Source organism: Panthera uncia (genome assembly GCF_023721935.1).
Source record: "Panthera uncia isolate 11264 chromosome B3 unlocalized genomic scaffold, Puncia_PCG_1.0 HiC_scaffold_1, whole genome shotgun sequence".
NCBI classification, from domain to species: domain Eukaryota; kingdom Metazoa; phylum Chordata; class Mammalia; order Carnivora; family Felidae; genus Panthera; species Panthera uncia.
In genome coordinates, this window is record NW_026057582.1 from 14804149 (window position 1) to 14828466 (window position 24318).

At 47.0% G+C, this 24318-nt stretch overlaps 1 protein-coding gene and 1 long non-coding RNA gene across 5 annotated transcripts in view; one reads left to right on the forward strand and one right to left on the reverse strand.

Annotated features, from left to right (window-relative positions):
* Nucleotides 1-24318, forward strand: part of PTPN21 (protein tyrosine phosphatase non-receptor type 21) — an 86904-nt gene that overhangs the window by 55787 nt on the left and 6799 nt on the right. For all 3 annotated transcript variants that reach the window (XR_007453628.1, XM_049612366.1, XM_049612367.1), the window contains exons 11-18: nucleotides 8167-8227; nucleotides 8863-8947; nucleotides 12952-14315; nucleotides 18846-18983; nucleotides 20255-20476; nucleotides 22452-22580; nucleotides 22974-23208; nucleotides 24001-24161. Coding sequence is in view for 2 of the 3 variants with exons in the window: in XM_049612366.1 (XP_049468323.1) it covers nucleotides 8167-8227; nucleotides 8863-8947; nucleotides 12952-14315; nucleotides 18846-18983; nucleotides 20255-20476; nucleotides 22452-22580; nucleotides 22974-23208; nucleotides 24001-24161 (2395 nt within the window). In the remaining variant the exon portion in view is untranslated. The remainder of the gene's footprint in view (nucleotides 1-8166; nucleotides 8228-8862; nucleotides 8948-12951; nucleotides 14316-18845; nucleotides 18984-20254; nucleotides 20477-22451; nucleotides 22581-22973; nucleotides 23209-24000; nucleotides 24162-24318) is intronic.
* Nucleotides 4739-15273, reverse strand: LOC125909275 (uncharacterized). 2 transcript variants are annotated; one of them, XR_007453630.1, is made up of 6 exons: nucleotides 15055-15273; nucleotides 11666-11759; nucleotides 10476-10590; nucleotides 7893-8224; nucleotides 5008-5092; nucleotides 4739-4916 (listed from the first exon to the last, which is right to left on the reverse strand). It is a non-coding gene; the product is annotated as an uncharacterized LOC125909275 (long non-coding RNA). The 2 variants fall into 2 exon arrangements; XR_007453629.1 differs by lacking the exon at nucleotides 15055-15273 and having other exon boundaries at nucleotides 11666-12226.

The following is a 24318-nucleotide window of genomic DNA, read 5'->3' on the forward strand; positions in this document are numbered from 1 at the left end:
TCTCTGGCAGACTCTCGGTTGTTCTTCCAGATCCAGTTTAAGTGCAGCCGTCCTGGAGGCCACCATGCATTTAGTTTGCTAAGTCCTCAGTGCCATTCTCAAAGTTCTGGTTGTTTTCTACCACTTTCTGATTTAGTAGGTATTTCCTCTGCGTCAAGCATTATTTCCTTTAACCTCTACAACAGCCCTGTTTGGTGCAATTCTTAATGTCTTTTGATAGATGAAGGTTCAGAGACCCACCCTGTCGTGGCCCTGCGGCACAACCGGTGCTGCCAACCACCACGCCAGGCTGCTAGTGCGTCGTGTGCCTGCTGTTCTACGTGGACTTGGTTTGTCCGTCTTGTCCGGTGGTGCCCCAGTGTCTGGCAAGGCACCTTGTACCTAAGGCTTAGTGAAGCCTGAGTGAGACAGAGATGAGACAGAGATGGGTGTCAGAGGGCAGAAGAGCCCTTTTGTTCCTTGTTGATTTCCTTTTACTACTGATTGTAATTTGGGGGGGGGGAATCTTGAAGGACATTTGTCCCTTAAGGCCAGGAAGGAAGAGGAAAGGCTGTGGAAGTGCTTTCTGTTTTATAGGGAGCCAAGGTGTGCAGAGAAACTGGTTAGGAATAACCATGCACAGGGCAGGCCCGTCTTTGGGACTCAGGAAGGAAAAGGAAATGACCAGGGATGACCCTGCAGGGGAACCAGCTAAAGATTAGCCCCTCAGCCCCAGTCCTCCTCCCCTCCCTTCCTCCCTGGACACCACATAGGTGTGTTTTTCCCTGAGTCCCACTGTTCCTCTGGTGGTGGGATGTGGAAAGCACTAACTGACCAGGAGGGGGAGCCCTGCTTTCTCTGTGCATATGGGCCCTGCTTTCTCTGCTGGCTGCTGGCTTGCGGCTCCGGATGTATTTGTGCATGAATGTGCTTCCCCTGGTGGCCAGATTCAGCGGTGCTACTAGTCCACAGCGGTCACATTTGGGGCTCTCCTGGACTGGCCTGGTTACCTAATCACGTGTGACATTATTTTCATGCAGAAGTAGTGTTCTGAGATCCAAGCAGTAGATACGCACTCTGTCAGAACACAGCCTTTTCATAAGTTTAAGAGTATTTATAATATTGAACCATCATTTCTTCAGTGATTCCTCCCCTGGAAAATAATGGAGAATCAAATCAATCATTTGGAATAAACTGCAAACTACAATCTCTTTCCAAGTAGGCATCCATATAGGTTGGTATTAATGCCTTTTTTTTTTAAGGAGTTTTTTTTGGCAAATCATCACCTGCTAATGATTTTAAAGTTCAGATGGAAAAGAAAGAAATTCAGTTTTAGAAATCTAAGTTTAGTCGTATTGCTGTTTCTTGCTAAACATAAATAAAATTACATTCATAGGGCCTTCAGTTGCATATATCTATATAAAGAAAACATACGAGTGTTTCAGAGATGAAATAATTATGTTTGAAGGAGTATTTTCCATATTTTGTTTTTAATCTCTGTACATCCAGTAGATTTAAGGAAGTCCATATCCATGAGCCATTCATGGAGGATCCCTGCTTCATTCTGTAGGAAACTAACACAGTTCACTATCAACACTTGCTCTCAGGTGAAGTAAATGAAATCTTAGCTTTTAATGTTTTGATGGGTGATAAAACTGAAAATAACTTTAAATTTTACGGTCATTTCTTTAAAAAAAATTTTTTTTTCATGTTATTTATTTTTGAGAGAGAGCGCATGAGCAGAGGAGGGGCAGAGAGAGAAGGAGACACAGAATCTGAAGCAGGCTCCAGGCTCCAAACTGTCAGCACAGAGCCCAACACAGGGCTGGAGCCCATAAACTAGGAGATCATGACCTGAGCTGAAGTTAGATGCCTAACTGACTTAGCCACCCAGGCGCCCCTATGGTCATTTCTTTTAAGGCTGTCAACCTAGACTGTTCAGTCACATTTAATATTATAATGATCCTGAAGTATTGGTAGATTCGTTCTTATGGTCCAGACGGGTCAGCCGATAGTGTGATGGGCATCTGATGAAACTGCATCGAGCCTGAAATTGGACAGTGGATTCTGGATGGCTGGGTCAGCCTGGGGCACCTGGAGTCTCAGGAGATGATTCTACTTGTATAGAAAGAGGATTTTGCTCCTAGAGTGTTGTCCTCCGCCCCACCCCCTGCTGGTCCTGACATATAATAAAATGGTGTTTTGGATGGCCTTGTTTGATTCATCCAAACTTGACCCAGATGAGTATATTTTAGAATTTATAGAATGACTTGCTCCCTCCCTCCACTTTTAAACAAGGTACTTTAGGGGCACCTGGGTGGCTCAGTCGGTTAAGCAACAGACTCTTGATCTCAGCTCAGGTCATGATCTCCCGGTTCGTGAGTTCGAGCCCCTGCATCTGTGCCATCAGCACAGAGCCTGCTTGGGATTCTCTCTCCCTCTCTCTTTGCCCCTCCCCTGCTCACGTGTGCACGTGTGCATTCTCTCTCAAAATAAAGCTTTAAAAATAATAATAAGCAAGGTACTTTAAGTAGCAGAATCAGCTTTTGATGTCACCCAAGCCTTAAAAATGAGAGAAGAATGGGGCATCTGGGTGGCTCAGTCAGTTGGGCATCTGACTTCGGCTCAGGTCATGATCTTGCAGTCTGTGAGTTCAAGCCCCTTGTCGGGCTCTGTGCTGACAGCTCAGAGCCTGGAGCCTGCTTCACATTCTGTCTCCCCCTCTCTCTGCCCCTCCCCTGCTCTCACTGTGTCTCTCTCTCAAAAATAAAATAAAAACATTTAAAAAAAATTTTTTTTAAATGAGAGAAGAATGTGACTATTCCTTTAGGGTTGGATTAGGAATTAAATGAAATAATGTCAATCTGTTAGGTCACAAACCTTCTTCCAGACCTCAGAATTGGTCCTGCTGTAATCAGTCTCTCTAATTCGTATGAGAAAAAGACTGGGAGAGAAACATTCTTGGGGAGGTTGGTATCCCCCAAGCTGTAGAGCCAGGTGATAAAGGTTTCAAGAGACTTAGTCTAGAGGGAAAGCTGAATTTCAGTCACCAGCAGGCTGCTTGCTGAGCATAGTGACAGGGCTGGTATGTGTGCCCACTTTTGTTCTGGAAACTCTGGCCAGAACACTGACTGGAGGAGGTGCTTCCTGGAGGGGAATGGGGCTGCACCTTCTTGTAAGCCCACTGCAGGGTTTGAAGAGCCTGGAGGAGGCCTGGAAGAAGATGGAGTAACCCTATCCCATAAGAAAGTCATTGAGACCAACATTTGTAGGTATTTCCACCATCCAACACATTTTTCATTCACCACAGTCTTCTCTTCACTAGCTATAAACCAATAAGAAAGGAAGCTCACACAGCAGAATTGAGACAGCTCTTAGAAATAGGAGTCTGGCATGCCTGGGTGGCTCAGTTGGTTAGGCGTCTGACTCTTGATCTCACAGTTGCAAGAGATGGAGTCCTGCATCTGGCTATGCGTTGTCAGTGTGAAGCCTGCCTGGGATTCTCTCTCTGTCCCCCCTCTGCTTGCGCTCTCTCTCTCTCTCTCTCTCTCTCAGAATAAACTTAAAAAAAAAAAAAAAAAAAAAAGAAACGAGCTCAACTGTAAATGCTTAGTAATCGGTATCTGCTTCAGTCCTTCACTCACGGTGTCACTCATTTGTTTGGCACACATTTGAGGCCTTCCTTTTGTGCCAGGCACCAGTGATACCGTTATGTCCCCGCACCTCCATGGAGCTTACAGATTGGCTGGGGCTGGGGAGGGGGTGGGAAAATAATCAGTCACTAGGAGCCTGCGCTCCATAATCTGACAGACCTGCCTGGTCCCAGTGCCGGTTCTGCTACTTATTTGTCATGTGACCAAGAGCAGTTCCCTTAATCTAAGTATCCGTTTCCTTGTCTGTAAAACCCAGATAATAACTGGCATCCTTTATGGTGTTGTTCAGATTCCGTGAAAAAATCACGTTCAGCCCTTAGCGCTGCTTCAGTAAGTAATACTCATTTTACTTGGGCCAGCAGCATATACTTAGTTTGTCTTCTCCGGTGCACACATTCCAGTGATTTTTTTTTTTTCCCCTAAGAGTTCTTCGGCTGTCTCATTTTTAGCAGCACCCATCAATACAGTAACTGCCCCCAGAGTCTGGAAAACACCAACCAGCAGTTATGCCATTTTCTCTTATACACTCAGGTAAGGATGGCTGACCTCTCAGTAAGCTGCATTTATAAGAACGGCAGCAGGAAGAGAGGGGAGGTAGACTATTAGAACTGATGGCAAGGCTGCCTAGTCAGACCGTTTGGCGGGAGAAAGACATGTCCAGTTTGTTTGTGTTTAGCAAGAAGCGGCCTCTGCGGCGGGCAGAGTCGCTTCCACACTGGGTGCTCCCAGCAAGGGCGCCAAAATAGATATCGCGTGTGGGAGTTCCTGCCTATGCTTCTAAGCTCTGCATCTCTGCATTTTTAATTTAACACATTCAAGTTTTATTTTTGCCCGAGGCTGGGCAACTCGGGACATGTTGTTGTACTCTACCAGCCCTTTCTTCTCGTCTCTGAATTTTGAATTTATAGTACCTTAAAAGTTCAGTCCGTTTGGACAGTGGACTAAATGCGAGCTTCAGAGGACCCAGTTCTGCCTAAACCTATGGGGAATAAGCAGAGGCAAAGTAAACTCCAAGGCTACAAAATGCCTTCAGATCGTGGATGCTGATTTTAAGGAGTGTTTTAATGTACAGTGAGTGAGCGTTCAACAAAACAGAACACGGTGCACCTTCCCACCTTGTTTCCCCGAGGAGGCCTCAATTAGGACCGATAATGCTTTGGTGGTTGTTAACAGGTATTCTTGCAGCCCGACAGAATTCACATCGGTTGTGTCGTTGTTGAGTTACATAAATTCTGGCAGATGGAATATTCTTTGGAAAAGAGACACTTCTTCTTTAGCAACAACCTTAACACATTTTGATGATAATGAAAGAAAATTATTACAAAAAGCATTTAATTTAAAAAAAATCAACTAGTAAAAAAGCAGTTGTAGTCACCTGATGTTAAGTTCCTGATGAGCACTCGTTTTTTTTTTTCTTTGTAATTTCTCTTATTGGTCTCGTGTTTAGATAGATCTTCAGCCTATGATATATAATAGAAGAATTTATGTTTTCCGTAAGTTCACTTATGACTTCATATTTAAATTTCTAATTTTTAAATGCATCTCTTAACGTGCTTTCTTAGATGGTATTAATGACACTTGAACTTTTTATAAATGGTCCATTGTACCAAAAACCTACCTTCTCTCTGCTGAGCTGGAATATCCCCTTTATCACAGAAGCAGTTTTTATTTTGGGAGGGGGGGAACATTTTTCAGATTGCTCTTATGTTCCCTTATTCTAACGTTGTCACTGAGTCGGTACCACCCTAGTTTCATTAAAGCCCAATATTTGGTGACAGTTTTTTCTTTTCTTTTTTTTCTTTCTTTTTTTTAATATTTAAATTTTAGTTAAGATACAGTACAGTATTGGTTTTAGGAGTAGACTTCAGTGATTCATCACTTGTATACAACACCCAGTACTCATCACAAGTGCCCTCCTTAGCATCACTCATCCAGCCCATCCCCCATCCACCTTCCTCCATCAACCCTCAGTTTGTTCTGTATCATTGAGTCTCTTGTGGTTTGTTTCCCTCTCTTCTTTCCACTCCCCCTTCTCAGATGTTCATCCGTTTTGTTTCTTAAATTCCACATATGAGTGAAATCATATGGTATTTGTCTTTCTCTGATTGACTTGTTTCGCTTAGCATAATAATACATTCTAGCTCCATCCATGTAGTTGTAAATATAAGTGTCCTCTAATTTGGTGATGTTTTTTTTTTTTTTTAATTTAAAGTTTTATTTATTTATTTATTTTGAGAGAGAGAGAGAGAGAGTGAGAGCGTGAGCAAGTGGAGGAAGGACAGAGAGAGGGAGACAATCCCAAGCAGGCCCTGCACTGTCCGCGCAGAGCCCAATGCGGGGCTTGAACTCATGAACCCTGAGATCATGATCTGAGCTGATATCAAGAGCCAGACACTTAACAGACTGACCCATCCATCAGGTGCCCCAATTTGGTGATGGTTTTTAATCAGAAATAATAAGCACTAGTTTTATTTTATCTCAAAAGTCTTATAAAAATAAGCTAATTTTCAGGGTTTGAATACAGGATACTAATTGTTAAGATGCTAAGATTATGGTAAATTTGTTGATTAAATGGACTGAGTGCTTACCTTGTGATTCTGGTTTTCTAGTAATTAGTCCTTAGAACACTATAACCAAAGGTCACAAAATACTTTTGTAATTAGTATTTATGTGTCACATAAGCTCATGACCCAGAAACAGATGGTGGAAGGTTTTTTTGAAAAAACCTTTGTGCTTTGTGGGGCACCTGGGAAGCATCCGACTTCAGCTCAGGTCATGATCTCACGTTTCATGGGTTCAAGACCCACGTTGGGCTCTGTACTGACGGCTCAGAACCTGGAGCCTACTTCAGATTCTGTGTCTGCCTCTCTCTCTCTGCCCCTCCTCTGCTCATAGTCCCTCTCTCTGTCTCTCTCTCTCAAAAATAAATAAACATTTACATATTTATTTCATCAATTTAAAAAAAAAGTGCTTTGAGAGGTTCCTGGCTGACTCAGTCAGTAGAGCATACAAACTCTTTGATCTTGGGGTTGTGAGTTCTAGCCCCGTTGAGCATAGAGCTTACTTAAAAAAAATTTTTTTTTAATTAAAAAGTGCTTTGAGAAAATTATGTAAGTCACAACAAAGCCAAAAATCCTATGTTTAGGTTCCTAGATCTTATTTGCAATAAATTCCACATAAAACAAAAACATCCTGACTCTGTTTAAAAGTGATAAAATTAGGGGCGCCTGGGTGGCTCAGTCGGTTGGGCATCTGGCTTTGGTGCAGGTCATGATCTCACGGTTTGTGACTTCAAGCCCCACGTCAAGCTCTGTGCTGACAGTGTGGAGCCTGCTTCAGATTCTGTGTCTCCCTCTCTCTCTGCCCCTCCCTCTACTCGCACTCTCTCTGTGTCAAAAATAAACATAAAAAATTTTAAGTGATAAAATTACACGTGGGTTTTTTTGTGTCTTGTTCCTTTTTGATGTAATTATTTATTCAAAGATGGAACTTGATGGGAATAGTTTAAAATCTCAAATTATCTGATAAATGTCAGTCCGCACTTGTTAATATTCTCATTTGTTTCTAAAAAATACATTTAAAACCAATCAGTGATGCCTGGGTGGCTCAGTCAGTTGCGCATCTGACTCTTGGTTTCGGCTCAAGTCATGATCTCGCAGTTTCGTGAGTTCGAGCCCTGCATCGGGCTCTGCACTGGCAGCATGGAGCCTGCTTGGAATTCTCTCCCTCTCTCTCCTTCTCTCTCCTTCTCTCTCCCTCTCTCTCCCTCTCTCTCCCTCTCTCTCTGGCCCTCCCCTACTTGCACTGTCTCTGTCTCTCTAAACATAAATAAATAAACTTAAAAACATTAAAAAAAATAAAACCAGAGAGAAGTTTCTTGCATAGAAAAGTCAAATGGGTGTACCACGGGCCCACTGAACCAAATTTTCTATTTTTTGTTTTCTCTTAGTTTCTTACAGGAAATCTGGATTAAGTTACCAAAGTTATAAACTTCCCTCTTGATTATGTTTGTAGTATGTGGTTAGTAGATTTTAACTACAGGCCTGTCCCATTGCTTCAGGCTTCTGGGCTGGCATTTGGTGGTTATCCCTCAGGACTGTTAGTGGAGGTGCTCAGAGCTAACCCAGGCCCACGGGAGAGATACGTGTGCACTGAATCTTGCTTCTGTGACATGTTTGTGGGTGATCAAGCCTTGCCACTCTCCCTCTCTGCTTATGCTCATTCCAGAGGTTCTACCTGATAGACCGGGAAAAGACGTACCTGCTGATCCTCTCATTGTCCAGGCAGATGTTGCTGCATCAGGAGGCTCAAACCCTGGAGGGGGGGTGAGGGGGGTTTCTGGGTAGCCACAAAGTGGGGAGGCCCCAAGTGAGGACAAGAGAGTCTCCTTCCTTTTCTCTAATTTATGATTGGGTTAGTTTTATCTTCTTTTTACTTTAGCAGATTTATCATTTTACCTTCTTATTGATTTACTTTGGCAAAATTAGGAAAACTATGTGTACGTATGTCTCAGTGACATGTCTTATTTTTACAGGCAAACCCAGACTGTCACAGTGAACCCAATTCGGAGGAGGTCGTCTTCAAGGGTGTCTCTGGTAAGAAAGAAGGAAAATTATGATTGCTTTTTTTTCTTTTAGTGATGTCATCTTCCTTAATAAAAGATCCTTTGGATAGTGTTAATTTTTAGATGGACCACAAAAGTGTGCTGGTATTAGATTGTTTTTAACCAAAGAAACGGCAGTAGGCTGAGCCTAATATTTATGTAATCTTTATGTTATTACACATATTTAAATACTAGGTCCAACCTAATACTACAATTTTCGACTATTAGCAAAGAGTAATCAGAAGTTAGTAGATCTTTAAAATACTAGCTAATTTTGCCTGAGAAGATTAAATATACTACATAAAAGCTTTTTATATTCACATGTTTATATAAGAATTCAGGAAACTTTGTTCCTTCTTGCTCTTAACTTTCTGGATACAGCTTGTTTTCTTGTGATCTCTGATGTCTGATACCACTGTACAGGGCTTGGCATTGTCATTCTGGGAGACACTGAAAGTGATAAATATGGTAAGAGCTACAGGGTCTCCATGTGTATTTTCTATATAATATATTTAACTTCCTTAGAAGTTTTTTAATGGAAAGAAAGAAACCAGCGGAGACTTACTTTACATATATTACATAGGTAGCAATGTATTTTAACTCTGTTTCCAACTTTCCATTCCTTAGCCTAAGCCCCAGTCCTATGTGATGCCTCCCCAACCCCAGCTGCATTATAACGGACATTATACAGAACCATACACTTCCTCCCAAGGTAAAGAACACTATTTCTGAAATGCTGTATAAAATTATTATACTCTGAATAAATCTATGAAGACTTGGAGATCTTGGAGCCAGGACAGTTTTTGGCTGATGTTACATTGCGATTGTTTTCACGGTTATAGCCATCCTGGATTCGTAGAAGGAGCTGCCATTAGATTCAGTTTCTCAAAATGTGTCTCAATATGCAGTATCAGATGTTGATACTCAGATGATCCAGAGTTCGGCGCATGGGAGCTCCTTTCGGCCGGCTCCTGTGTCCTGCTGATACTCCCCCGTTAGCCTTTGAGTGCTTCCTTGTTTCTGGCACAAGATATCGCAAGCTCGTTTTGTTTTTTTTCCTGCCCGAGAGCTTCCCATTGTAAAGCTTTAAACATTTCATCTTTATTTTTGTTTATTTATTTTTATTTTTCACTTGATTAGTAGAGCGAGCTGTATTTAAGGCAGTGCCTCCAAAGCTGAATGTCAAGCATTCATTGGCAGACATTTACTCTCTACCCTGTGTACAGGGCTCTAAAAGCCAAGGAGACTGAGTGCAGAGAAGTAGTTCCACATCTTAAGAATCTTAAAATCTAATAGTAGGGGATAAGACTAGTACACAAATAAATACAAAGAGAACGTGATTGTTTTGAGGAGAGAGGGTAAGCAATTATGTGAAGAGAGTCTCATCCTGTTGGGGAGATTGAGAAGGGCTTTCTGGAAAGACGGGTGGATTTAGACAGCTGGAGAGAGAGGCGGGCAGTTGATTGGGATTGCTACCCCTGGTTTGGGGGGACAGTGGATGCCATGGCACAGAATGAGGAAGGGCATTGGGGAGAGGAGGGGTATGGTTGGACTCTCGGTAGGAAACTGGTAGAAGTGATGTGTGAAGGGACCAGAGGTAGGTTGTGAGTGTATTGTGTGCGGGCCTTACGTGCACAGATGACAATTTCCAGTGAGGTAGGCTGGTAGGCCATAGGGGAACAGCGCTTCAGGGTGTGGATTCCCAGAGTGTGCACCTCAGGGTATTTTCTGCCTTCCTCACCGCCCTCTCCTTGCACCCTGCCCTCGTCTGGCTCTGCACCTCCAGGTGCCCCACCTCTGGGTAAAGACTCTTCTCTCTGCATTGTTAGAGTTACCTCACCACTCTGCCCTTTTCCTCGGTCTGCAGATATCCTAATACTTTGTCCTTGCCACGCCTCTCTCTTCCAACAGTGGTCGGAGTTACTGTTCCCTTCCCTTTTCCGCCTGCTGCTTCTGAGAGTAGTGCCTGTGTGGTTGTTACCCGTTTATTCCTTCCGCTGCCCTCCCAGGTCCCCAGCGCCCCACGCGTCCTCCTCACCAGCACGTCCCAGATTTCTCTCCTGAACAGTCTCTTTTCAGTGCTCTGGTTCTCCCTCCCCTCCTCCTCCTGTGCCATCAGCGTTGTTCGCTGCCTGGGAACGTCTGCCTGTGGCCTTCTTCCCTCCCTGGGCAGGCTCCCACAGCAGCCCATCCACGTTTCAGATTTCAGCAGGGACGGTTGTCACATCCGTGTTTCCCACCTGTCCTCGGTCCTGGGCCCTGCACTGCCATCTGTCTCAGAGTCACAGTTTAGGGGCCACTACATGGACAGCCCTCCGCGGGGTGCTGGCTTACGGTATCCGCGGTTACAATGAGCTGAAAATGAAAACGTTAAATTTCAGCTCATCACTCTACCCCATAAGCCTGTCCCTCTCCCCCTTGTCCTTACTTCATCTTTGTGATGAAGTCACTGTCCTGGCTACTTGGATTCCAAACTATATGTAATTTGGCCTTTTTTTTTTTTTTTTTTTGCCCTCAACACCCAGTCGTTACACATGCTTTTGCGTCTAGCTCCATATATCCCTTCTGTCTCCCTGGCCTTCTGTTCCTGGTTTAGTCCAGCCCCATGGCTAGCTGTAGCCCCATCTTCAGTCTGCACTCTCCCCAGTTCGCTTGACATAAGAGTGCCGGGCTCTTCTTATCTCCCCATTCCTCTCATTCCTCTGCCTGGGGTGCCACCCTCTCCATGCTGATTCCCAACACTCCTTTTCCAGTCTTCCTTCCCTCTGTCCTCCAGCCGAACCGAGGATGCCCTCCACAAGTGGTCTCCCAGCCTTGTCCGAGCTGCCCTGTCACTCAGAACGCCCTTTGCCCTGACACGACCCCATGGTGTACTCTCCTGCCCATGTGCCTGGTTCCCCTCGGGTCGGTGAGGCTGGGCTGTGGGAACTCTTGTGGCCCATGCAGTAAAGGTGACTTCTTGCTCAGGTTACCTGGCTGTCGTGCGCAGGCAGGAGGGCTCTGCTCCCCACCTGCCTGCCCCTGTGTTCCGGCTGGAGGGGCCTCTTCCGTCTAGAACACTGGTCAGGGTGGTGGGGGCAGGGGGGCATGGAAACTGTCTCTCAATCTTCTGCTCCCTTTCCCTTGACCTCTGCTAGTCATATGACCATGCCTGGCATAGGCTGCGGGGTGAGGAAGGGTAATCCTGCACCCACTGGCTGACTGGCTGCTGCTGAAAGCCAGGCAGGCCCTCCCCACTGCCCCAAAGGCCACTTGGATGCTGTATTTTTTGTGAGGGTGTTCTTGATTCTCTCCTCCCTGTTCCCATCAACCCAGCCCAAGCTGGAAGTGATCCTTTTCTCCTCCCGCGTGGACCCGTCACACTTATCTCCTTGTAGTGTAACATGTCCTTGAATTGTGACTTTCATATACATTTTTCCCCTTTACTCACCTGGATTCCCATCTTTTACCCCCATCAGTACTCAGCATAGTCTTCTGCACACACAGGCTCCCAAAGGGATGTCCTGTGGGGTGCAGGGAGGAGCCTGCAGGCAGGGAGACCAGAAGGGGTGGGTATCAGGCCAGTGCAGACAGGCTGGAGTAAGGACCAGGGAGAGGCTGTGGTGCCAGTGACTCCAGGGACTCCGAGGTCGCAAAGCATTCCAGGTGTGGGAAGAGTGCAGGATGGTGAGGCACCGGTGTCAGCAGGGAGAATACAGTGTGTGTTTGAGCCCTGTTTCTTCCTGGATTGTGTGCCACCTGAGGAAAGTCCATCCGCTAGACTGACATATTCACTTCGATAACCACTAGTCACTAAACCATCACACAGCTCTGTAATCCCAAAAATAATACTTTTCAAAGCCAACTGTTCCCTGAAGGACCTGACTGCTGCTCTTTGAAGCATGAGAAATCACCCTCAATAGTGATGGTGTTTCCAGTGAACCACAGATTGGACAGAAGAAACGTGCCTCTGTCCAGCCCTACCTGGCACACAGGCAGCCATCGTAGAAGAGATGGTGCTCCTGATTCTCCTGATTCTGCTAGCTGTGGATCCCCCTCTCACTGGAGCATGGGGGCTAGAGCGGGCGGTGGGGGAGGGGGGTGACTAGCTTAGCATGATTCTCCCTGGCTTCTGGCCCCTGGTGAGGTATATAGCAACTGATGACACTGTTGGACCTGCAGAAGCAGAGTTCTTGTCTTTCTGTCTTCATTCTAGAAGAACCCATAAACAACCTAGAATTCCACTTAAGGAGGTATTTATAGACGGTCGGTACTTGAACTAGCTCAACATCAGCAAGGCCACATCCCCACCAGGGGAAGGGAGCAGTTAGTGGCCCAATGCCCTGAACAGTGTCTCTGCTTCCAGCTACCCAGAGTTCCAGAAAGTCTGTTTCATCTCTAGTAAAACACGTTTTTGATTTTCAGAAAAAGACAACTGCACTCTTAATATTGGACTTAGATTTGGTTAATCTTTACTGGTGCGGGGGGGGGGGGGGCTGTTGAGATGCTGAGTACCACCCTTAGAGCAGGCAGAACTATCACCATTCTATAGATGAGGACGCCTGGGCTCCAGAAAATGTGCCCACGGTCATTCAGATAGTCCGGGTAAAGCCAGGTTATTTCTGCATGGATTTTTGTAAACGACACGGAAAATGTCAGCAGCGTTCAGGGCACATCTCAGTTTCCGCCTAGAGTAACTGGTCCAGCTCATTCGCTTTAAATGTGTTTGTTTCCCAGATAACCTCTTTGCCACCAACCAGAATGGATACTATTGCCACTCCCAGACGAGTCTGGATCGAGCCCAGATTGACCTCAGCGGTCGGATCCGAAACGGCAGCGTATACAGCGCGCACAGCACCAACTCCCTGAACAACCCTCAGCCCTACCTGCAGCCCTCCCCCATGTCCTCCAACCCGAGCATCACTGGGAGTGACGTCATGAGGCCCGACTACGTGCCGTCACACCGCCACAGCGCCCTGATCCCGCCGTCGTACCGCCCGACCCCGGATTACGAGACGGTCATGAAGCAGCTCAACCGGGGAATGGTGCCCGCCGAAAGGCAGAGCCGCTCGCTGCGAAACCTCAACATCGGCAACTCGTACGCCTACAGCCGGCCCGACGCGCTGGTCTACAGCCAGCCGGAGATTCGGGAGCACGCGCACTTCGCCTCCCCGCAGTCGGCGCACTACCCGTTCAGCCTCAACTACAGTTTCCACAGCCCGTCCCCGTACCCGCACCTCGCCGAGCGGCGGCCCGTGGCGGGCGCCGTCAGCGTGCCCGAGCTGACCAACGTGCAGCTGCAGGCGCAGGACTACCCGGCCCCCAACATCATGCGCACGCAGGTGTACCGCCCGCCCCCGCCCTACCCGCCCCCGCGGCCGGCCAACAGCACCCCGGACCTGTCCCGCCACCCGTACATCAGCAGCAGCAACCCCGACCTCATCACCAGGCGCGTGCACCACTCGGTGCAGACGTTCCAGGAGGCCAGCCTGCCGGTGGCGCACTCCCTGCAGGAGGTCAGCGAGCCGCTCACGGCCGCCCGGCGCGCGCACCTGCACAAGAGGAACAGCATCGAGGTGGCCGGGCTGGCGCACAGCCTCGAGGGCCTGCGGCTGAAGGAGCGCACGCTGTCCGCCTCGGCCGCCGACCCGCCGCCGCCGCGGCCCGTCTCCTCGGGCTCCCAGCCCGGCGGCTTCCCCGAGAGGGCCGAGCGGGACGAGGCGGACGAGCGGGGAGGCCTGGGCTATGGCCACAAGAAGTCTCTCTCGGACGCCACCATGCTGATCCACAGCAGCGAGGACGAGGAGGACCCGGAGGAGGACGTGGCCACGCTGGAGGTGCCCCTGCTGCCGGCCCGCGGGCCCTGCGCCCCGGTCCCCGCCGCGCTGGGCCCGGGCCCCCTGCACGGCCGCGAGCCCGGGCCCCATCTCGGGGAGGCCCTTCGACCCCGCAGAGAGGGGCTGCTCACGCCCTCCATGTCCGAATCTGATCTCACCACGTCGGGGCGCTACCGAGCCAGGAGGGACTCCCTGAAGCAGCGGCCGGTGTCAGATCTCCTCTCCGGAAAGAAGAACGTCGTGGAAGGCCTTCCGCCGCTAGGGGTAAGGTGAATGTGTGGCGAGTGTGTGGCCGGGTCCTGTCCTTGACTCTGCCTCCTGGCAGTTCGGCTTTGTCTCTTGGAGTTCTTCTCATCCCCCCATGCGCTATTTCTGGACCTATTTGGAATACTTGAGGATTATCTATGGAAATGAGGGGGATCAATTGGATCGGTTAGAATTTTAGTGGTTTTGCTGGAGATAATTAGGTGAAGTGAAAAGGTTAACGCGGGAGGCTCTGGAATGGAGAGGAAAGAATAAACGAAAGGTTTGGTCAATGCAGCCTTAAGGAAAAGGAAGTTAAGCTTTCACCCGCTTTAGGCGAGGTTGCTTTGTTAGCCACTTGTTAGAAACACTGTGCTGATGCAGCAGCGGGGGGGCTGCATGGTGTCCGAGAGCAGCATCCCTGGAGAGAAGTGTTGCTGATGTCCGAGTGTGTGGATACTGCTTGAATTCCGTGTGTGTGAGGGCTCTGAGGGCTGAAGAGTGATTCTGGAGTCGGGAAGGTGGCACTTTGTCAAGACAAAACACTTGAAAGCTCCAGGTCTTTATTTTTTTAATTTTTTAAGAACGCGTATTTATTTTGAGAGAGAGAGTGAGAGAGCGAGCCAGCAGGGAAGGGGCAGAAAGAGAGAGAAGCCCAAGCAGGCGCCACACTGTCAGCCTGGAGCACCATGCCAGGCTGGAACCCACAAACCGGTCGTGAGATCATGACCTGAGCTGAAACCAAAAGTCAGATGCTTACCTGAATGAGCCACCCAGGCCCCCGAAAGCCCCAGGTCTCTTTCAAAGAAAGATTAAGTGAACGAGGATCCCAGGAAGGTCCCTTGGAGAAAATGCAGCTCTTTGATACTCAGTATAGCAAATAACCAGCAGTTAAGCACTTGCTTATGTGGGGCAAAATATAAAAGAGCATACATAACATCATCTCTAGCTGCCATCCCCCGAGCACTTGCCATGTGCCGAGGCCCCCCTGGTTTACAACAGGCCTATTGTTCCTTCAGAAGAGAGAACAGACTCAGATGTTTAGTAACTTTTCCAAGGTTACACAGCTAGTGGGTGGCTGAACTGGAATTTTAAACCCATGCTTATCTCTGCAACCTATTTTCTTGTCAGTTATGCTGTTCTGCATTGAGGTATAGTGTATATAATATTTTATTAAGTAGCTGTTGTTTGTCTAAGCCTTGCTGTTTTCTGGCTTTCCACGGAAACTTTTTGAGTCCCCAAGCCTTGGCCATGCATTCGTGCTTTTGTCATGGAAGCGTGGTGGCTCTAAATCCTCTTGCTTCATCGCTCAGGCTTCTGGCCCCTCACTGCCTGCACGCCCTCCCCTGGCCCTGCCCTCGGATCTGGCAAAAGCCATTAATTAGCCTGTCCATCCTGTCTCCCAGTTCCTGTCAGCGCCCAGCAGCTAGGACTCCTCCCCCACCTCTGATAGTTCGCATATGCAGACTTCAGGACCCGGCACAAGTATAGTAGGATCTTCATAAACTGGGAAGAAAATCCACACAATTTTACAGTACGTATGAAATAGATTAGCAGAGGTAGACTGAAGCCACTTAACAAGAGTGTGTTTGCTTTTAATGAATCGGGGGTTTGAATTTTAAGCTTATTTTCAATTTTTCTTAAGATTACATTTGTATCTACCTGAGCAGTAAAGACCAATGTCTCAGGTCAGCTGGAGTGGAAGGTAAGGGTTCATGATCAGTGATTCACGGTGGGGGCTGGGTGTGGATGTGTCTCCAAAAGGTAATGCTACCCAAGTCCCTGAGCCAGCTGGACAGGGCCCTTTCATACTTAATTCTCTTTCCCTAATTATATTGAGAATTTTCCATCATTTTTTTTTTTTAATGTTTATTTTTTTTGAGAGAGAGAGAGAGAGAGAGAAAGTGCAAGTGGGAGAGGGGCAGAGAGCGAGGGAGACACAGAATCCGAAGCAGGCTCTAGGCTCTAAGCTGTCGGCACAGAGCCTGATGCAGGGCTTGAACTCACAGAGGGTGAGATCATGACCTGAGCCAAAGTTAGACGCCTAACTGAGCCACCCAGGCACCCCAAGAATTTTCCATCATTTTTATGTGTGACCTGAGTCGCTTCTCCAAATGATACTTGTTTTGAGTGAGTCCGCTATGCAAGCTTATTGTCCCTTTTGAATGGGATCTAGTAAGATCCCCTAAATCTGAGGACTTTGATCAGCTTGCTTCTCTAAAATTACAAGTTTTCTTCCTTGTTGACTTTTTTTTTTTAATGTTTATTTTTTATTTTTGAGAGAGAGAGAGAACATGAGCAGGGGAGGGGCAGAGAGAGAGAAGGAGACACAGAATCCGAAGCAGGCTCCAAGCTCCAAGCTGTCAGCACAGAGCCCGACTCGAGGCTTGAACTCATCAACCATGAGATCATGACGTGAGCCAAAGTCGAACACTTAACCGACTGAGCCCCCAGGCACCCTTTCCTCTTTGACTTGTAAGGCCCCTAGTATTAGTACAGATCTGTGACTGGATTATTTCTTTGGCATAACGGATTCTCCTTTACTGGAAGAGTGTGTATGGCAGCTATGGCTTGGGGGAAAGGTGTAGGACCTAAGAGTGGAAGAACTTGGATCTGAGGCTAGATCCTTCCATTTATTAGTTCTCTGCCCAGTGGGCTGGACCTGGCAGCACCAGAACCTCATCTTCTCCATCTGTAGCATGGGTACAGTCACCTCTGCTCTGCCTGCTAAGTCCCACATAAGGTTAGGCCTGAAAAATGCTTTCTAAATTCTATGATGGGGCATAACTGACTTTAAAGAAAATTTTTTATTGTTCTGACACTGATGACCATATATGAAGAGGCATCTATGTGACCTTGAGCAAGCTGCTTATTTTTTCACTTGTAACTGAAGCTGGCCCCAGAGAGTTGTTGTGGGATAAACTGAGGTCCTGGAGCATAGAAAATGCTCAGTCGAAGTTAGCTTATTACTGGGAGGTTGCATCATACTGACTTCCCAAGAATTGGAGAACTCTAGCCCCTGCTAAGCCCCTGAGACTCCCCATAGTAACGTGGGGTTGCCATTATCTTCATCATCCAACAAACTTAGTCCACATCCCAATGAGAATTGAGGTTATGGGAGTTTAGTATTAATATTAAAAACAATGAACTAAATTGCAGACAAGCAGAAACATTTGAGAGTTCTCCACCCTTCTCCACCTCCAGGAACTTGATTGTTATCTGAAAACCAGTGGGCTGGTTAGAGTGCTCCTCCCATTGCTAGGGACAGATTTTCCTCCTGTGCAGCCCCAGTCTGGGTGGCGGTTCTCACACAAACCATGGTGCAGCTGTGCCCCGAACACCATGTGTCTGTACTCTGAGGACAGTACTAGCTTAGACTCTGTGCGCCTTTCTTCAAATACTGGCTTTAGAACTGACCTTCCACGCAGTCAGTTTTATCCGGCATGTGGTGCAGTGGGCCCTTCTGGCTCATTCTCAGGCAGAGAACAGCTGGAGCCACCTCGTACTGGCTGGCGAGAGCGGGCTTGAATTTTCAGGAGTCTTGTGAGCCACTTGATGTTATGTTGGCAGCTTGAAATTGGCCGTGGTGGGCGTATTTGCACCGTGGAAACTGGCAGACTTTATAAGCCCCTCCCCAGCCCCCCTGCCAGTTGTTAGACAGCAGCATCCTGGGGTTTCCTGCACAAGGCAGAATCCTGACATTTTAGCCTATGCAGTGGCCTTTTAGCCTTCCTCCCTCCCCTCCTCTCCCTCCCTGGCTGGTAGAGCTGGAATAAAACTCATTTCCTTGTGAGACAACTGAGAAAACCATTTCTGTCAAACGAGGGCCACTGTTGTAATTATTATGGCTTCTGAGTGTAGAATATCTGAGTAGACTTGGTGGTCCCGGGCTTGTCTGCCTTAGAGAGGAAGATCATTACGTTAGTAGTCACTTTAGGAAACACACATTTTCAGGAGGCAGATAGCCTGTCCTGTGCCCCCCAGCCCCCTGGCGTGACACGATGGAGCTCTCGGTGCTGTTTCATTTTCCTGGTTAAAAACGTGCAGTTCTGAGAGGTGTCGTGATCCAGCCCAGGTCACACAAGTCTGCAGCAGAAGGTAGAATAGAATAGAGAGGGTGAGTGCAGAAAACATGTTTTTTCAGAATGATTTAAAGAGCTAATATATATTTCTAAAAAATTACAGAAGCCTATTGGCAATCACACAACTGCATTTAAAACCCTTTTTGTGGACGGCCACTGATTTGTGTGTGTGTCATGTTTTGAAATTTGGGAGCTCTTTGAAGGAATGCTGTCTGCCTGGAGCCTCACCTTACATTACAACAGAGCCTTGAAACCAATTGCATTTCAAAATCTATCTGGAAGACTTATCAGGGCTCTGGCCTTGAAAGGAATGTCTTCCTCCCAATGTTTGTTGTGTGTGTGTGGAGAATAATCTCTCCTGTGGTTGAACACTCCTTCCATTTGTTTCCAGTCTTCAGTCCGTTGGAATTTCTTTTCACGGGGGTTGTATTTGTGTATATTTCATATATACATACAAATATTTTTATAGGGAATGAAAAAGAGCCGGGTAGATGCAAAAAAAATTGGTCCTCTCAAATTGGCTGCCCTAAATGGACTCTCCCTGTCTCGACTGCCTCTGCCGGATGAAGGAAAGGAAGTGCCTGCCAGAGCCACCAATGACGAGAGGGTACGTACGAGACATAAGGACCCGGTATGCCTCCTCTGGGGCCATCCATATAATGCTACAAAATGCCTTCTTGAGATGTTAGTGAATTTTCGAATACATTTAATCATCACAAATGAGTGTTATTGAGGCAAATCTAACAGATAACTTTAGAGTAAATGTTGATTTTGCTTGTTTCTGAATGTTATTCTTGACCTTCTTCCAGCCATCTACAGCAGTCTTGATATTTGATGGCTTTAAATTAGAGGAGATCTGCCAGTACATGTGCACATGAGACTCTGACTGCTTTCATTGTACTGAAAATGTACCTCAAGAGTAAACAGTTACTGAGTGTTTCACGACTTTCTTTGTGACCAAGATAATATTTGCTGTGAGGTTTTATTACATCAAAATCAGACAGGCATGAATTAATGCTAAGTAAAAAGATTCCTTTGCTTACAACTGGACCATGGAGATAATTTTGAATATTCTTTTTTTTTCAGTTTTTGTGTATCGTTGATTAGAACATTGAAGCATTTGTTCATAGAGATTGGAATTGATTCGTCTACTCTAGGGTTTACTGTTCTCCAGGAGAATTTTTCTGTCTCTTAGGAACTACAAAATCAACCGTAGATTTAGAGAAAATGAGTTCAACAAATTATGTTAGGCCAGTTTTCACCTTTAAACAGAACTCTGCATTCTGCTTCTCACCAACAAGGTTATTTCATTTGTCATTTATTTATTTTTTTGAAGTTTATTTTTTTGGGGCGCCCAGGTGTTTCAGTTGGTTGAGCATCCAACGTCAGCTCAGGTCGTGATCTCACCATTCAGGGTTCGAGCCCTATGTCTATGGTGACAGCTCAGAGCGTGGGACCTGTTTCAGATTCTGTGTCTCTCTCTCTCTCTTAATAAACATTAAAAAAAAAAGTTTATTTATCTTGACAGAGATAGAGACAGAGTGGGGGAGGGGCAGAGAGAGCTGGAGACAGAATCCCAAGTAGGCTCCGCGTTGGTGGCACAGAGCCCGTCACGGGGCTCAAACTCCTAAACCGTGAGATCATGACCTAAGCTGACATCAAGAGTCCAAAGCTCAACCAGCTGAGCCACCCAGGTGCCCCTCATTTGTTATTTTAACTCTTATTGTTATGTCTTGTTAAAAAGTTAGCTTTGGTTTCACCTAGACTTTTCAGTATCAGATAATGCTAGACTTGAAGCAGAGAACAAGATTTCAGATGCGCCATCAGAGTGCAGCTTAGACATGTGACTACACTCATTCCACATATTCCGTTTTACAGTGTAAAATTCTGGAACAGCGGTTAGAACAGGGAATGGTATTCACAGAATATGAAAAAATTCTTAAAAAACGGCTAGTTGATGGGGAGTGCTCAACAGCACGACTCCCTGAAAATGCAGAAAGAAATCGATTCCAAGATGTCCTTCCCTATGACGATGCCCGAGTGGAGCTGGTCCCAACTAAAGAAAACAATACCGGCTACATCAATGCGTCTCATATTAAGGTGAGCAGAGCGGGTAGGGTGATAAACGGGCCGTGAATTTGTGAGTTGAATCACAAGAATGATAAGAATTGTATTCGTGTGTGTATTCTAAAATCAACCTAGTTTGAACCATCGTAACCAATTATGTCATAAACTGGGAAGTCCATTTCCCCCGGCTGGGTAGGAAGTGTTTACCACTGGAGCCCAGGCCACATGTGCCCTTCCCCTTTGGTGAACCACTCCGCCCCCAACACTGTTGCCGGGACCCAGGGAGCACTCCTCGCCCTGACCTTGGGACTTTGTTCTTCTAAATCTCTAGGCCTCTTTCTGGCTCCTGAATTCTCTCCAGAGTGGCAGAATTGCTAGTTTTTCCTGATCACATATATCTGTTAATTCTCACGTGACAAGAGTGTCTGGGTATTTTGATGGTGGTGTCGCCGAAGCTTTTCCCCGTGAGGCTGCTGTCTGTTCTCTGCATATTCCCTATAGTCGCTTTCGCACATCATTTTGTTCTCGGGAGAAGCAGTTACACCTTTTCCCTAGAAGTTGAGTAACACTGTCTAACCGGGCTAATGTTACACCCATTAAAATGGGAAAAAGTGAGGATTCCCAGCTGGCAGGCGAGGCAGGCCAGGTGCTGTCTCTCCTGCGTCATCGTACCTTTTGTTTTCTGCTGGCTAGAGGTCCAGTTCTTGCATTTTGGGAAGGAGAAGTTTCCTAATACAGAAGGAGGAAGTGTCCATGGCCAGGTGTTTTTCTTCTTTCCCACATTTTATTTCGTTTACAAGTGATATTCGATGTAAGCAGCTTCCCACGGGTGGCTTTTAAAAGAGACCTGACCATCTGCCCACGGAGGCTGGTACCCTTGACGGTCTTTGGGAATCTATGCACGTGCTTTGAAACGTGGGTATGGTTTATTTAAAAACTGAACATTTCTGTGGAATAACTCATCTAGTCTCGTGAATGGATGGATGAGAACTGAGTGAAGTCGTCGTCCTGTGGGGTTATTTCAAAGTCTTCAGACACCAGCTGAGGAACGAAGGAAGGTGCCTGAGCTTCAGAATTCCTGGATGTCCCACTTACTAGCGTGGGACTTGGGACCTGCTTGTACTTTCCTCTGAATAAAGAAGTGCTGACGCGTCCCCCTCAGGCTGTCCATCAGAACCCCCGCCCCCCAACAGCTATTCACTGTGGTGACTGGTAGCTCCCAGGGCACCTGCCACCATGAGAGTGAGCCCTCAGTGAGGGGATGTGCCTGTGATTTATGAGGGTGTGGGCAGCATAGCACCAGGCACTTGGGAAACAGTCACTGTGGTCACCGGACGTCAGGGCGTGTAGGGTCTAACCCAGATCTCCTGACTGTATTACCTTAGCCTGTTCCCAAGGAGGTGCAATCTTAGGTGCAAATTATGTGTCATTCTGGAGGGTGATCTTGACTCAGGTTCAGAGGTGAGACCACTTTGAGCAGGAATATTTTTTCTTCTCTAGAAATTTGGCATTTAACCTCGGTTTTGGCTTCATTGTTAATGTTTTTCCCAACGTGTTTAGCACTTCATGGTTTAGCACTGTTTGAATTTTAGGATCCTATTATGTTGAGACTATTTTTATAAGAAGAACCGTAACGGCAGCAATAACCACTGTTTATTGAGAACCTATTATGTGCAGGCACCACATATATTGACTCAGCTAATCCCGCCAGGTGACTCATCTAATCACTATGAGGGTACGTGATATTTTTATTTTACACATGAGAACAGAGAGTCAGGTTAAGTAGATAGCCCCAGGCCACAAAAATATTATGTGAATTCAAGTGCATAGGTTTATAAAACAGGTAGTCGTGGGAATTGTATTAATAAGGAAAAAAAAAAGAATAAAAGTCTTTATTCTGATAATTCCATTCATTCTTTAGTAGCACCGTGAACTACATGCATACGTGTGTGCATACATCATATATGTCCACACGTAGTGATTTTTTAAAAATCTTTTCTAATTTCAGGTCTCTGTCAGTGGAATTGAGTGGGATTATATCGCCACACAGGGACCATTACAGAATACCTGTCAGGATTTCTGGCAGATGGTGTGGGAACAGGGAATTGCCATTATAGCCATGGTGACTGCGGAAGAGGTGAGTGCTCCTTTCTCCTAATTGATTTCCTCAGCCCCCAGAGAACAGTCCCTGTGGGTCGTGGGGAGTCCTGACCCTGAGAGGAGGCGGCGGGCTGGGACCCTAACCCTGCACTTCGGACACGCTGCCTGTATGGAAGTGCCTTCGCTGCTGGATCTTGTGTTGGGTTTTGGCATTACTTGTCATTTTGTTGTTGTTGTTGTTTGTCTGTCTGTTTTTTAACGTTTGTTTTTGAGAGAGCGAGAGCAGGGGAGAGCGCAGAGAGAGAGAATCCCAAGCAGGATCTGCACTGTCAGTGCAGAGCCCGACATGGGGCCTGAACCCATGAACCGTGAGATCATGACCCGAGCCGAAGCCCGCCCAGGCGCCCCTGACCGTACTTGTCTTTCCCAGGAGGGCGGAAGGGAGAAGAGCTTCAGGTATTGGCCACGACTGGGCTCCAGGCACAACACCGTCACCTACGGGAGGTTTAAGATCACAACCCGGTTCCGCACGGACTCTGGCTGCTACGCCACCACCGGCTTAAAGATGAAGCACCTGCTCACGGGGCAGGAGAGGACAGTGTGGCATCTCCAGTACACAGACTGGCCTGAGCACGGCTGTCCGGAGGACCTCAAGGGGTTTTTGTGTAAGTGTCTTCATTCCCAGCACAGCCTCTGCTTATTATTAAATTTGTTTGTGTTTTTACATTTATTTATTTTTGAGAGACACAGTGAGACAGACCACAGGCAGGGGAGGGGGAGAGAGAGAAGGAGCCACAGAATCCGAAGCAGGCTCCAGGCTCCAAGCTGTCAGCACAGAGCCCGATGCAGGGCTGGAACCCACAGACCACGAGATTATGACCTGAGCCGAAGTCGGACACTCAATCAACTGAGCCACCCAGGTGCCCCAAGGCATATTTTCCACTCTGGCTCTGGGCTCAGAGCTAATTTTGAATTTTTATTTAATATTTATTTTTGAGAGAGAGACAGAACATAAGCAGGGGAGGGGCAGAGAGAGAGGGAGACACAGAACCCAAAGCAGGCTCCAGGCTCCAAGCTGTCAGCACAGAGCCCGACGCGGGGCTCGAACCCACAGACCGTGAGATCGTGACCTGAGCCGAAGTCGGACGCTTAACTGACTGAGTCACCCAGGTGCTCCTGGACTTGCTTTAAAGTAATGGTTTTATGTGTTTAGGGGAGGCTTAGCAGAAGGTTTTGAAGTATAATTTGGTCTCAGAGAGACCGCCTCCTCTGTTTCATTTTGTAAATGAGAAAATGGAAGCCCAGGCAGAGGCAGTGACTCGCCCAAGGTCACACCGTCCGTTAGTGGTCAGGGTGCTCTTTATCCAGAGTCCTCCCAGTCAGTGATGATAATCTGAAAATTGTCAATTTGATGGGCCTTAATCCCCGATTATGTTTCTGTTTCTGGCATCTCACAGCATACCTCGAAGAGATCCAGTCTGTTCGACGCCATACAAATAGTACCAGTGAACCAAAAAGCCCCAACCCTCCCTTGCTGGTCCATTGCAGCGCAGGAGTGGGAAGGACCGGCGTCGTCATCTTGTCTGAGATCATGATCGCCTGTCTGGAACACAACGAGGTATTGCTGTCCTTCTTCGGCTGGGGGAGAAGTGGGCAGGGCCCAAGGCCAGGGGAAGAGAGGACCCAGTGGCCTAATAGTTCTTTCTGAACAAGTACCCAGGGGGCTTCTTCTAGAAGATGCTGAGGTAGCAAAGAGCGTCTGTCCGTCTCCTGAC